Source organism: Eucyclogobius newberryi, unplaced genomic scaffold (assembly GCF_026437365.1).
Source record: "Eucyclogobius newberryi isolate DKJ021-1_F unplaced genomic scaffold, fEucNew1.0.hap1 SCAF_14, whole genome shotgun sequence".
NCBI lineage: Eukaryota > Metazoa > Chordata > Actinopteri > Gobiiformes > Gobiidae > Eucyclogobius > Eucyclogobius newberryi.
Window position 1 is genome coordinate 8,278,267 of NW_027315768.1, and position 11,474 is coordinate 8,289,740.

An 11,474-nucleotide genomic window follows, 5' to 3' on the forward strand; every position below is an offset into this window, starting at 1 on the left:
AAAACTCCATTTCAAATTTCCCAGATTTGTGATCAAAAATCTGAAGGTCTCCTGTACCTTTACTTAAATCCAGAATAAACTCGTTCTGAGGATTTTTGACGTTAAATTGTGTCTATTACAACCATGTGCTTGAATTAGTATGTTTAAGCTTTTGTTTTGGTTTTTCCCTGATAATGACCACTGCTGCTAACGCCAAATCTCATATAGTGAGCGCTTAGGCAGTATTCAAAGTTCTAAAACATAAGATGACCAAGCAAAGAAACCCAAGCGCATGTTTAAAAGCCAAAATCAAAGTATCAAGTATCCGTATCGAGACTGTATTGTTATTGTTATTGTGACAACACCAACAATCGATTATCAGGTTCAGCAAATGTGGATTTTCCCTTGGGTATTTCTTTTAAAGACAATACCAAAGAATAACATTGACTCCCTGCATCCATCCATCTGAAATGTCGACATCACCCTCCTCCACCACCACCGCCACCTCCACCGCCGCCGCCGCCACCAGCCGGCCCCTCCTCAGTCACTGTCCTCCTTATCGTCCTGGATGGTGGTGGTGGAGTGGTTGTACAGCCCCTGGGCCATCAGCTGCAGCGCCAGGCCGTTCTTGAAGCCGGACGCCTTCTTGATCTTGGCGCGTTTGTTCTGGAACCAGATCTTGATTTGGGACTCGTTGAGGTTGAGCTCATGGGCCAGGCTCTGACGCCGCTGCTCCGTGATGTATCGGTTGAGCTGGAACTCGGTCTTCAGTCTCTGCAGCTGCTCGGCGGTGAAAGCAGTCCGCGGCCGCTTGTCCTCCTTGCCGCTCTTGCTTTTCTTGAGTTTGCGCGTTCGTGGGCCTGCAGTGGGAGCGAACAGAGAAGCGGGAATGTGAATATGCAATGTAGAAACTGCAACGTCAGGGTTTGTCATAGAAATAGTTTTAAATAGCGCTTCAATCTTGTTAGAGTATGGCTATGCGATCTCAAAATATCACGTTGTACAATGAAGCAAATTGTAAGCTTCCTGTGTCTAAGTTGTAATGTTCTTAGACCTTTCAGCCAATATAATATGATTACTATTATTATGGAGGTTTTACAAGAGTTTATTTATAAACCATCAATATAGATTGCGGTCATGTGACGTCATAACATTCTAGAAGAATTGAAAACGGAGCTGGAAACAGATCGATGGTAGAATTTGCAGATTTGTTGACCGGGGTTATGTTCATATGTCTGTGATGACTGGGTCTATCTACATGACACTGCGGCTTCTCTGTTAGGATGGATACATATGATTTGTTTTTTCACATTGGCTTCAGAAGGTGGTGCCATTATTCAACTTCAAAGACGTGATTTTTGTCAGTTGAAAGGACGATTAAGATTCATATGACTAAATAATTAATCAGATGGTTCAACACAACCTATCGCGGTAAACATTCTTCAGGTGATTTTGGAAAATATAATACTTATCAGCCTCACAATATTGCAAAAGAGACATACAGCAGTGTGATTACCATTATAATATGTGATAAGTTACTCAATGTGAAGTGTTTTGTACAAGGATGATTTCAGTTACAACCTCCAAACACAAAAACATGCTATTCCTGCACAATAGTAAAGTAGATGTATTTTAATGTTAAATATCATAACATTTATAAATGTATATATATATATATATATATATATATATATATATATATATATATATATATATATATATATATATATATATATATGAAAGATACTGTCTTAGAAACGTGTATGACAGAACTAGTTCATCTTTCAGAGCCCAGAGCAGAGTTTACCATCACGGGAAAGTTAACAAACATTAGCATGCTAACAGTGCACTTCCTGCTTTGATGATAATACGTACGTAGATGCAGCAGCAGAAATTGCATACAGCCCCTTTAAATGTATTTGGTTTGCCCACAAATAGGAATCTACATATATCAGTGTATTTGATTTGATTGTATTTGTAAGTGTCCCGCCTTGTTTAAGACTAGGCCTCTTGCACATTTTCAATACAATGTGGGGACATCTCATGAAGCCACGCCCAGGTCCAGAATCACTGCACTGGGTCACGATGGTAGTACACACGATGGTAGTACACACGATGGTAGTACACACAATGGTAGTACACACGATGGTAGTACACACGATGGTAGTAAACACGATGGTAGTAAACACGATGGTAGTACACACGATGGTAGTAAACACGATGGTAGTAAACACGATGGTAGTACACACGATGGTAGTACACACAATGGTAGTACACACGATGGTAGTACACACGATGGTAGTAAACACGATGGTAGTAAACACGATGGTAGTACACACGATGGTAGTACACACGACGGTAGTAAACACGATGGTAGTACACACGATGGTAGTACACACAATGGTAGTACACACGACGGTAGTACACACGATGGTAGTAAACACGATGGTAGTAAACACGATGGTAGTACACACGATGGTAGTACACACGACGGTAGTAAACACGATGGTAGTACACACGATGGTAGTAAACACGATGGTAGTAAACACGATGGTAGTACACACGATGGTAGTACACACGACGGTAGTACACACGATGGTAGTACACACGATGGTAGTAAACACGATGGTAGTACACACGATGGTAGTACACACGATGGTAGTAAACACGATGGTAGTACACACGATGGTAGTACACACGATGGTAGTAAACACGATGGTAGTACACACGATGGTAGTACACACGATGGTAGTAAACACGATGGTAGTACACACGATGGTAGTAAACACGATGGTAGTAAACACGATGGTAGTACACACGATGGTAGTAAACACGATGGTAGTAAACACGATGGTAGTACACACGATGGTAGTACACACGATGGTAGTACACACGATGGGAGATGTGCCTTTCATGATTGAAATGTTATAACATCAAAGTCCATTTGTTCGATTACACCTGTTTAATTTTTCTTGATTAGACTAAGACTGAACTTGTGCTTGTTGCCTGGGTTACAGTGAAGGTATTTGTCTGGTTAATAAGAAAAAGCTCTGGGAATGCAGCGTTATACTATGGGAAAACTGAGCTCTAGAAACTGCTTTTCAGATTTCTAAAGTCAAATTTACATATTTGTTTTCCTATAGATAAAAGTCAATAGAGCGACTCACGACCATTAAATGTTTAATTTAAATGAATAAATGAAACTACTGAATTAATATCAATCAATTTTTTGCATATTTATTTTATTATTTTTTCTTAGAATTGTCCCCTAAAAGGTTCATAATCAACTAGAAATTAAACCAACTTGATGAGAATGAGGATATATTATGGGCTGACACCTTTCATTCATGTTAGAGATACGAAACAAGGGGATTGTGGGTAAAGTGGGACTGTCAACTTTGATTCTATGTATTTCAAAATCTATAAATATTACAATTCTCATCATTGACAGAATTCAAATGTTTTGAAATGTGACAAGCCCAATGACAGAGCTTGTTCAGCATCACGTGGACACAGGCCCATCATGGCCCCAAAACACGTCTGTTTTATTCCATCTTCATGTCCATTCCATCTTTATCAATAACAAGAATGGATCAAATAATACGTTCATGCACTAAAATACACTCAGCTTTTGAAAACACTGTCAATTGTAAGCCTTTAGCATTGCAAATGAACTCTTTGAATAAAATCTGTTAACCAAATACTAAATGTAGTTGCTGCTTTTATGCTTTTTAGTGTTTTTATTACAAAAAACTGAAGATATTTGTAGTGGCCCACTTTCTCCTATGTAAACCAATCATAGAGCTTTTAAAAAATGCATCACATTCAAGACTGGCAGTTCATTTAAAACTGATATTTTCAGTTTTAAATGAACTGCCAGTCTTGAATGTGATGCATTTTTTAAAAGCTCTATTAAAAAATAACTTTACCCACATTCGCCCGATATGCTCTTCATGTATTCTTATAGAAACAAGCTGAATGAAATGAAGGAAATTCTGATATGTTTTTGCAAAGCAGTCAAATTTTATGAAATGTTTTACAAATTTTTGAACAGTAAACAAGCCAATTTCCAGGCCTGCAATGATGAAAAAAATCTTCGTGGTTGTATTTTGCTAATCGTAATTGTTATTTAAACTATATATACAGATTCGAAAAGAGTTTTTTTTTAACAAAGACAGCAGCTTTATAAAATCAAAGCGTCCAAAAAGGATAAAGCATTATTCCATTCATCAATATTATCCTTTGTAAATACTCTCAAGAAGCCTTCACTCCCCATATGTCAATCTTTAAATGGCTGACCATAAAATTAAATAATCGCTGACTAGTCGAATAATCTAAAAAATCATGACCATTTTCCTTGTATTTATTTTGTAACGAGTGACGCTGTTTATCTTTGTATTTGTTTCATTTATTTGTATGATTTGGTTCCATTATAACTCAGAAGAATCATATTTCTAATCCATACATTTTATAATTACGGAGTTGTCACGTGATCTCCGTTCCCACCTGGGCGCGCTCGCGGGGGAACAGCGGGGGATCACGTCATTTACGCACGGCACGGCGCGAGGCTCTGGAGCGCAACGACATTGAACGAAATCACATTGTACACGTGGAGAGAGACAATTAAAGGAGCTCTTTTGGGCTCCACGTGTCAGATTATAAACCGGGAGCCGTTAAATATCAAGATGAGGCGTACGGAGATTTACCGCCGTGACCTTTTGTAGAGAAAGTGCCATTTAAACCCGCGTCTGGTCTTTTCACGCACACGAAACACCTTAAGCTGCAATATCAAAGTCTTTCCCAAACCAAAAATAGCTGGAAAATGGTGGTGTTTTTCCCCTCTAAGGAAAAATCAATGCGTTTGGATTGGACGCGTTTTTAATAAAAAACGTAAAAAAAATAAATCAGTTTTAAGTCGAACATTCTAAGAGGGACAAGGCAACTCGTCTTTGTATGCTCTTTTCCCCCATGTTACTATATTTTAATTGTATCAATGAGCAAGAATATAAAACGTAAACACGCAGGCTCATTTGTGTTTACATGTTTAGTTCTGAAACATAATTTGCAGGTCCTACAAGAAAATAAAACGTTTTACTTCTGCTTTAAAAGTGCATTGAAGTTAACGTGGAAAAAAAATGTTTAAAATGTTTAGAAACAAAGGAAAAAGGTAAAAACGAAGCTGAGCGTCTGATGTTGTCAACAATAATAAAGTACAGTTACATTTAAATGTGTATGTATATATATATATATATATATATATATATATATATATATATATATATATATATATAATATCTGTTTGGAAAATAGACAAAAACATGCTCTTCTCTAAACGTAAAAGAGAGGGAGACACGAGGCAGATGGATTGATAAAAAAAACAAAACGGAACAGAAAATAGGTCTTCAGCCTTAATAAACTAAAATCACGAGCCTGCACCAAACAATCGAACGAGAATGAAAGAACAAATGCAAAACGTACATTTTTCTATGTAATTTTAGTTATGTGGATCGTTCCACCGGGGAACAAAATACCGGACAGAACATAATTATTGTGATTTAGTTAGATTCTACATCTTGAAAATCATGAAAAACGGACTTTCTCCATCACGTTAATATGTTTCAGTGACATTGAATTAAAAAAGGGGGTTATTTATAGAAAAATTTAAAATCGGTGTAACCTTTTAAGCTTCACTCAGGACAAACAACAGCTGTGCACAAGCAGAATGTGTTTTTATTAATCAGCTTATTGATTGACTATGTGCTGTAGGCCTGCAATTTAAAACAATACTATTAATAATCATAAACACTAAAAATACCTCTGTGAATATATAGGCCTTTAATTAATCCGTTATGTTCAACTTGGCGCATGGCACAAACATAGATTGCGTAAAATGCGTTTAAGTGACCAAAAAGTTGGTTTGTCATTCCATTTTCTATACACCATTACTTCATTAAGCGTTTTAAAGATTTTAAAACATTTCAATGACATTTTTAATGCATTAAATCCACATGTAAAGACAAGGAGTCACTCTAAATATTCGTGTTTAAATTACGCACCACTGGCTCCAAAACACATGGTCATATGGGTATAAGCATTTTAGTTTTATTTTAACAACATACACCAGAAGCAGTTTTTAACCTTGTCAGACCACAAAAAAATAACATATTTTTGGTTTTAATCTACATAAAACGTGGTGGCAATATTGGGCAACACTATCAAATGACTTTTTGAACAAAACCAACTTAAAACGTAATTTTCCGGCTGCGTATGGATATAACTATGTCGTGACATATAAGCTACTTTATGCACATATTTAGTTGTATTATGAGGTAAAAATACTTCCTGTGGAGTCTGTATAACAAGACAAATAGTAATATTGTAATTGGGTTGGTTTACTGTCTGAGAAAACAGACAGGATTTATAAACATGGTCTAATCTGATATCTCACAAAACATATCTGCACTAGTATAAACTACAGTATAGTATAAACTACAGTATAGTATAAAATACAGTATAGTATAAACTACATCCATGTTTCAGTGCAAAGCGGATTAGCGTCAAAGCAGATGTGCGCGCGCGGCAGGGAGCGCGATCACACGAGTCAGTGCGCAGATCTGTGTGTGCGCTTTGTCTCCACAAGAATAAGATCTCGGAATACAATCGGATGTTTCTAATGTGCTTCAAAAAAGAAGTTCGAATACAAAATCCTGCCAGAGGTTATAGGCTATTCGCCGTACGTCAAATACGTTATTATGACTTTAATGTTAAAAATACGTGAACATAACATGAAAAATATTGCATGTAACAGTTTTTTTAGACTGAAAATGATGTCCAAACAATGGCTGCGTTTACGTGCACACTCAGAATCAGATTATTTTATTTTCTATTATTAAAATGACTTGTAAACAGCGTTTCCTTATGTTCCCTCAGAATATTCACATCAGAGTTTGTGTTTAGCACGTAATTTTATCTCCACAGTTTGTATGAGCAGGTTCAGGCCAAACCTGTGTTTTCAAAAGAGTCCACGGCACACCACAAACATTACTATACATATATACTGTACTGTACACACACACACACACACACACACACACAAACACACACACACACACGTTTTTGTGTTTGTTTTTTGTCCATGTGTGTATATATAGATATAGATATCGATATCGATATCGATATCGATATCTATATCTATATCTATCTATCTATCTATCTATATATATATATATATGTATATATATATATATATATATATATATATATATATATATATATATATATATATATATATATATATATATATATGGACAAAAAACAGAAAATCACCTTTTTTTAAGATCATGTCTGGCATATTTTTTTTTAAAGAATTGAAACAATAGTTATTGTTCAGAAAGAAATTGAAAAAACAAAACAAAATATGACAATAGTGATTTTGGAAATTAAAATAAATCCTCCTTAAATGCCCTTGAAAAACGTTTTAATCTAAAGATATAATATCTTTGGATAAGATTGGAGTAAATGTTGGCTAATAAATGCATAACAAGACAATGATGCACACATACGTGCACTTTTATGTCTCATGCTTCATTCATTCTTATGAAAATGCCTTTATCTTGGTCCACAGACAAACATATCTGAAGTAAAAGTATAAACAGATCTGCGTTTATGTTTCGTTATTTTTTGGTTTAAAAAAATAGATATATATATATATGTTTTTTAATCCGCACGTGCCGTGCGTAAGTGGCTGTTGTGCAGTTCCCGGTACTCTTACGCTCCATCACGCGCCTTTACGCATTCCAGTGCGTACGGAGCGCGACCACGCTGACAAAACCAACTACTCAAACAAGAAGCTGGATTTATTTTATTATTATGATAATATTAATAGGTATAAAATAAATTGATAAAAAAGAAGAAAAAAATCACTGAATATTTTAATTTAATTATAGTTTAAATAGGCCAACTGAAAAAAAGCAAAACAAATCATTTTCACCATATAGATAATTTTTCTGAATTAAGTAAATTACATGGTGAAATCTGCAATAGCAAACGCTTATTATTATTACAGCCACTAAAAAAAACAAAAAAATACTATTAGCCTATGACAATTTTGTTGTTACATCGTTTGTGCATTAATTGAGTTCCAAAATGTTTCTTGCGTAGCTACGTTAGGTGAAATTAAATTCAGCCCAGAATTAGGACATTCAAAATAAATAAAAACCTTATGTGACCCAGAGGCGGTGTGTGCGGTGTGAGAGGCGTTTCACGGACACGCTCTGCGCACGGCCCGGCGCGTGTTCAGGCTGTTGTGTCTTTGTTTATACTGTCAAATAAAAGAACTGTAAGTCGCACAAACAAATACACGGGCTAAATAATGAAGCAGTGAAATATACAACACAATGTGGAATAAGGATTTTTTTCATCGTGATAAATGAGTTCAATATTCTTTTGTCCATAAAAATATATATATTAGCAGCATTGACATAAGTAATTTACACAGTATTGTTCCCTTAGATTATAGAGGGTTTTTTTTTAAATGTAATTTTAGTTCATTTATAAATTTAGCCTAATTGCTTTTTTTAATTTTTTTTTCTCCCTCTTTTTAATGTCCAATTCCCGTAGGCCTATAATTTCCTTTAGAATAGTTTCCCACACTCCTCCATCTTTTTCAATTATTATATTAAAATAACAATGTAAAATTAGAGATTAATTAAATGGTATCTAACTCTTCTCGGGTCTCGCACAACGGGGCTCGTGCGCCTCTTACCAGATGAGGGCCGGTCCGAGTAGCGCGTGCAGTAGACCCACGCGGGCCAGAGCATGGGCTGGCTCTCTGGACTGGGCCCCGGTGTGCGCGCGGAGCCCGGAGAGTCCTGCGGAGTACCGCTCGTGCGCTCCTCGCCTTTGCCTCCCGCTGCGCTCGCGGCAGCGGGCCCCGGCTCCACACGTTCCCCGTTCTTCCGGGGGCACGCGGGAGAAGAGTCACTGCTGCAGCTCGAGCTCGAGTCCCGGCACGGCGTCCCGGGCGCGTGCAGGCGCAGGGTGACGCGGCCGGAGCCGTGCGGTCGCGCCGCGTCCTTTCTACCGAAGTCCGGCCTCAGAATATCATCAATGAAGAAGTTAGTGACGCGGTGCGGCGGCGACGCGCTGTCCTCGCCGCTGTCAGAGGCGCTGCCGCGCCGCTCCTCCATGTCCCGCCTCTCAGTGAAGTCCTGGTCCAGAGCGGCTCCACAGTCCTGGTCCTGGTCCACGGTCCCGGGCTAGTCCTGGTCCTGGTCTAAAACATGTCCACGGGGGCTGCGGGGCGCGTGCCGCACACTGCGCTCCGCGTCATGGTGAGTGGCCGCGTCCGGCGCGACCTCACAGCTCATCACACATACGCACGCGCACACGCGGCTCTGGGCCTGAGTGTCCAATCAGAGCTCACGACACGTTTAGGCTCGAGGTGACGACGTCCAATAATGTCAGAGCTCGCGCGTGAAACCAAACAAGAGATTATCACCACCTCGCGCGCTCACCCACCGTGTGTGTGCACGGCACAGAGGTGCACATAGAGGTGCACACAGAGGTGCACACAGAGGTGCTCATAGAGGTGCTCATAAGATAAGATAAGATATTCCTTTATTGTCCCACATGGGGAAATTTCATTGGTGCAACGCAGGTAGATACAGAGGTAGATACAGAAGAACAGATCACTTATAGGAAGTCTGAAAAACACTTTCAGTAGAAGATCATAGAGGAGTATACAGGTTTACAGAGGGCCCTGAACGCACCACGGGCTCTATTCATCACCTGCTGCACACTTTATACAGGTCTGGTCTCACACACACACACACACACACACACACACACACACACACACACACACACACTGACCAGAGTCCAGAGTCCAGAGCAGGCCCGGGGCTCCTGACTCAGCCCCAGAGTCAGGGGCCCAAGCTGCTTAAATACATGAGTGAGTTTATTCTTATTATTTCTGTTATGGCGCCTCTTTCAGTTCAGCAGAAAAACAGAGTATCTTTGGTCTGTTTTCCCCGGTTAATACGCTAATATTCTCTCTCCATTACTCTTCAGTCTCCATAGAGCCGTGCACGTGTCCAGGAGCGTGCCATGTGCATCCAGGTCACACCACCTTTTAGAACACACTGCTGCTGGTTTCAGTCAGTATTCTATAACTTTATAAATAACTACACCTTAATTATCCTTCATAAAATGAGAAAAGACTCAATTCATAATGAAGAATAGTTTGTTAAGAATCATTCAGGCTCCATACTTATCTTAACAACTTTAGTATTATTCCTGAATTATTAAGACTGAATAATTCTTAATAACAATTGCTCATTCTTTTATTTATTTATTTATTTGTTTACCTTGATTAAAAAACCCATTGAGATCGAACCGTCTTGCACAAGGTTGACCTGGACAAAAGTAGGAAACCTTGGCCCACCATTAAACAAGAAACAAAATTTAAAAACAAATACATTTTTGGGGGGATTCTCGCTCTTTGTTTATTATTCAAAATGGACTCTCAAAAACTCTCCAGTGAAACCAGCTCACACAACCTCAGTCCCAGACTAGAGAGAGTTCCAATGGGAGCAGCATAACAGAAGGCTTTCGCATCCCCCAATCGGGCCACACTCGAGGTACAGTCAAATGTGACGAGAGCGCAGAGCCGAGTGACCTTCAGCTCTCTGCTCAAGGCCGCGTGGGGTCGTCCAGTGTGTGGAGCTAGAGCACTCAGAGAGAAATGCTTGATTCGAGTCGACCACAGCCTGTCAGACATCTAATGCTCAGTGACACATAGAGATCACAGACATTTAACTGTTGCATTAAAGAACATCACCATAATTTTCCCACAAAGGTAAAAAGGTCCCAGATACAGGACGTTTACAGGCTTGAAGAGTGAAGCAGGCTTTCTTACAATAATAAAATTGGGCGATTGGTGGAGTACAAAGGCAAGATCGAACTGGAAACAAATAAGTAGTAGAAATAAGGTTACCCTGAAAGGCGTGATCAGAGGGATCATTTAGTCGAATTGGATCAAAAAGTTCTATATATATTCACTCCTCTGCGGCTCAAATGTAATCATAAAAAAAGGGACTTCCTACAAATGCAAAGAAAATGTTCACACTGCATTTAACTAAATATTGTTCCAGTGTTTACATAATTACAGAACAATAAGCCGATGTAATATCATGACAGGCCTGTAGGGGGAGGTTAAGACACAGTTCTGTCACTTGAGTTGATGTTGGACCTGCAATAAAAACACTTCAGGACCAAGAGCCTGAGAGACAAAGATGAGGGAGCAACTTTCACTGTCATGGTTTAAGAACAAAACAAATCAGGTTGTTTTATCCATCCATCCATCCATCCATCTTCTGCCGCTTTATCCGGGGCCGGGTCGCGGGGGCAGCAGTCTGAGCAGGGACTTCCAGACTTCCTTCTCCCCAGACACTTCCTCTAACTCCTCCAGGGGGATCCCGAGGCGTTCCCAGGCC

General features: G+C 39.0%; 1 protein-coding gene across 1 annotated transcript; it reads right to left on the reverse strand.

Moving 5' to 3' along the window:
* Positions 1-480: 480 nt before the first annotated feature.
* LOC140359141 (homeobox protein engrailed-1a-like) lies at positions 481-9,306 on the reverse strand. Its single transcript, XM_072444008.1, has 2 exons — positions 8,744-9,306; positions 481-839 (listed from the first exon to the last, which is right to left on the reverse strand). The coding sequence occupies exons 1-2, from the start codon at positions 9,165-9,167 to the stop codon at positions 520-522; spliced, it is 744 nt and encodes a 247-aa protein (XP_072300109.1). The 5' UTR covers positions 9,168-9,306; the 3' UTR covers positions 481-519.
* Positions 9,307-11,474: the final 2,168 nt, after the last annotated feature.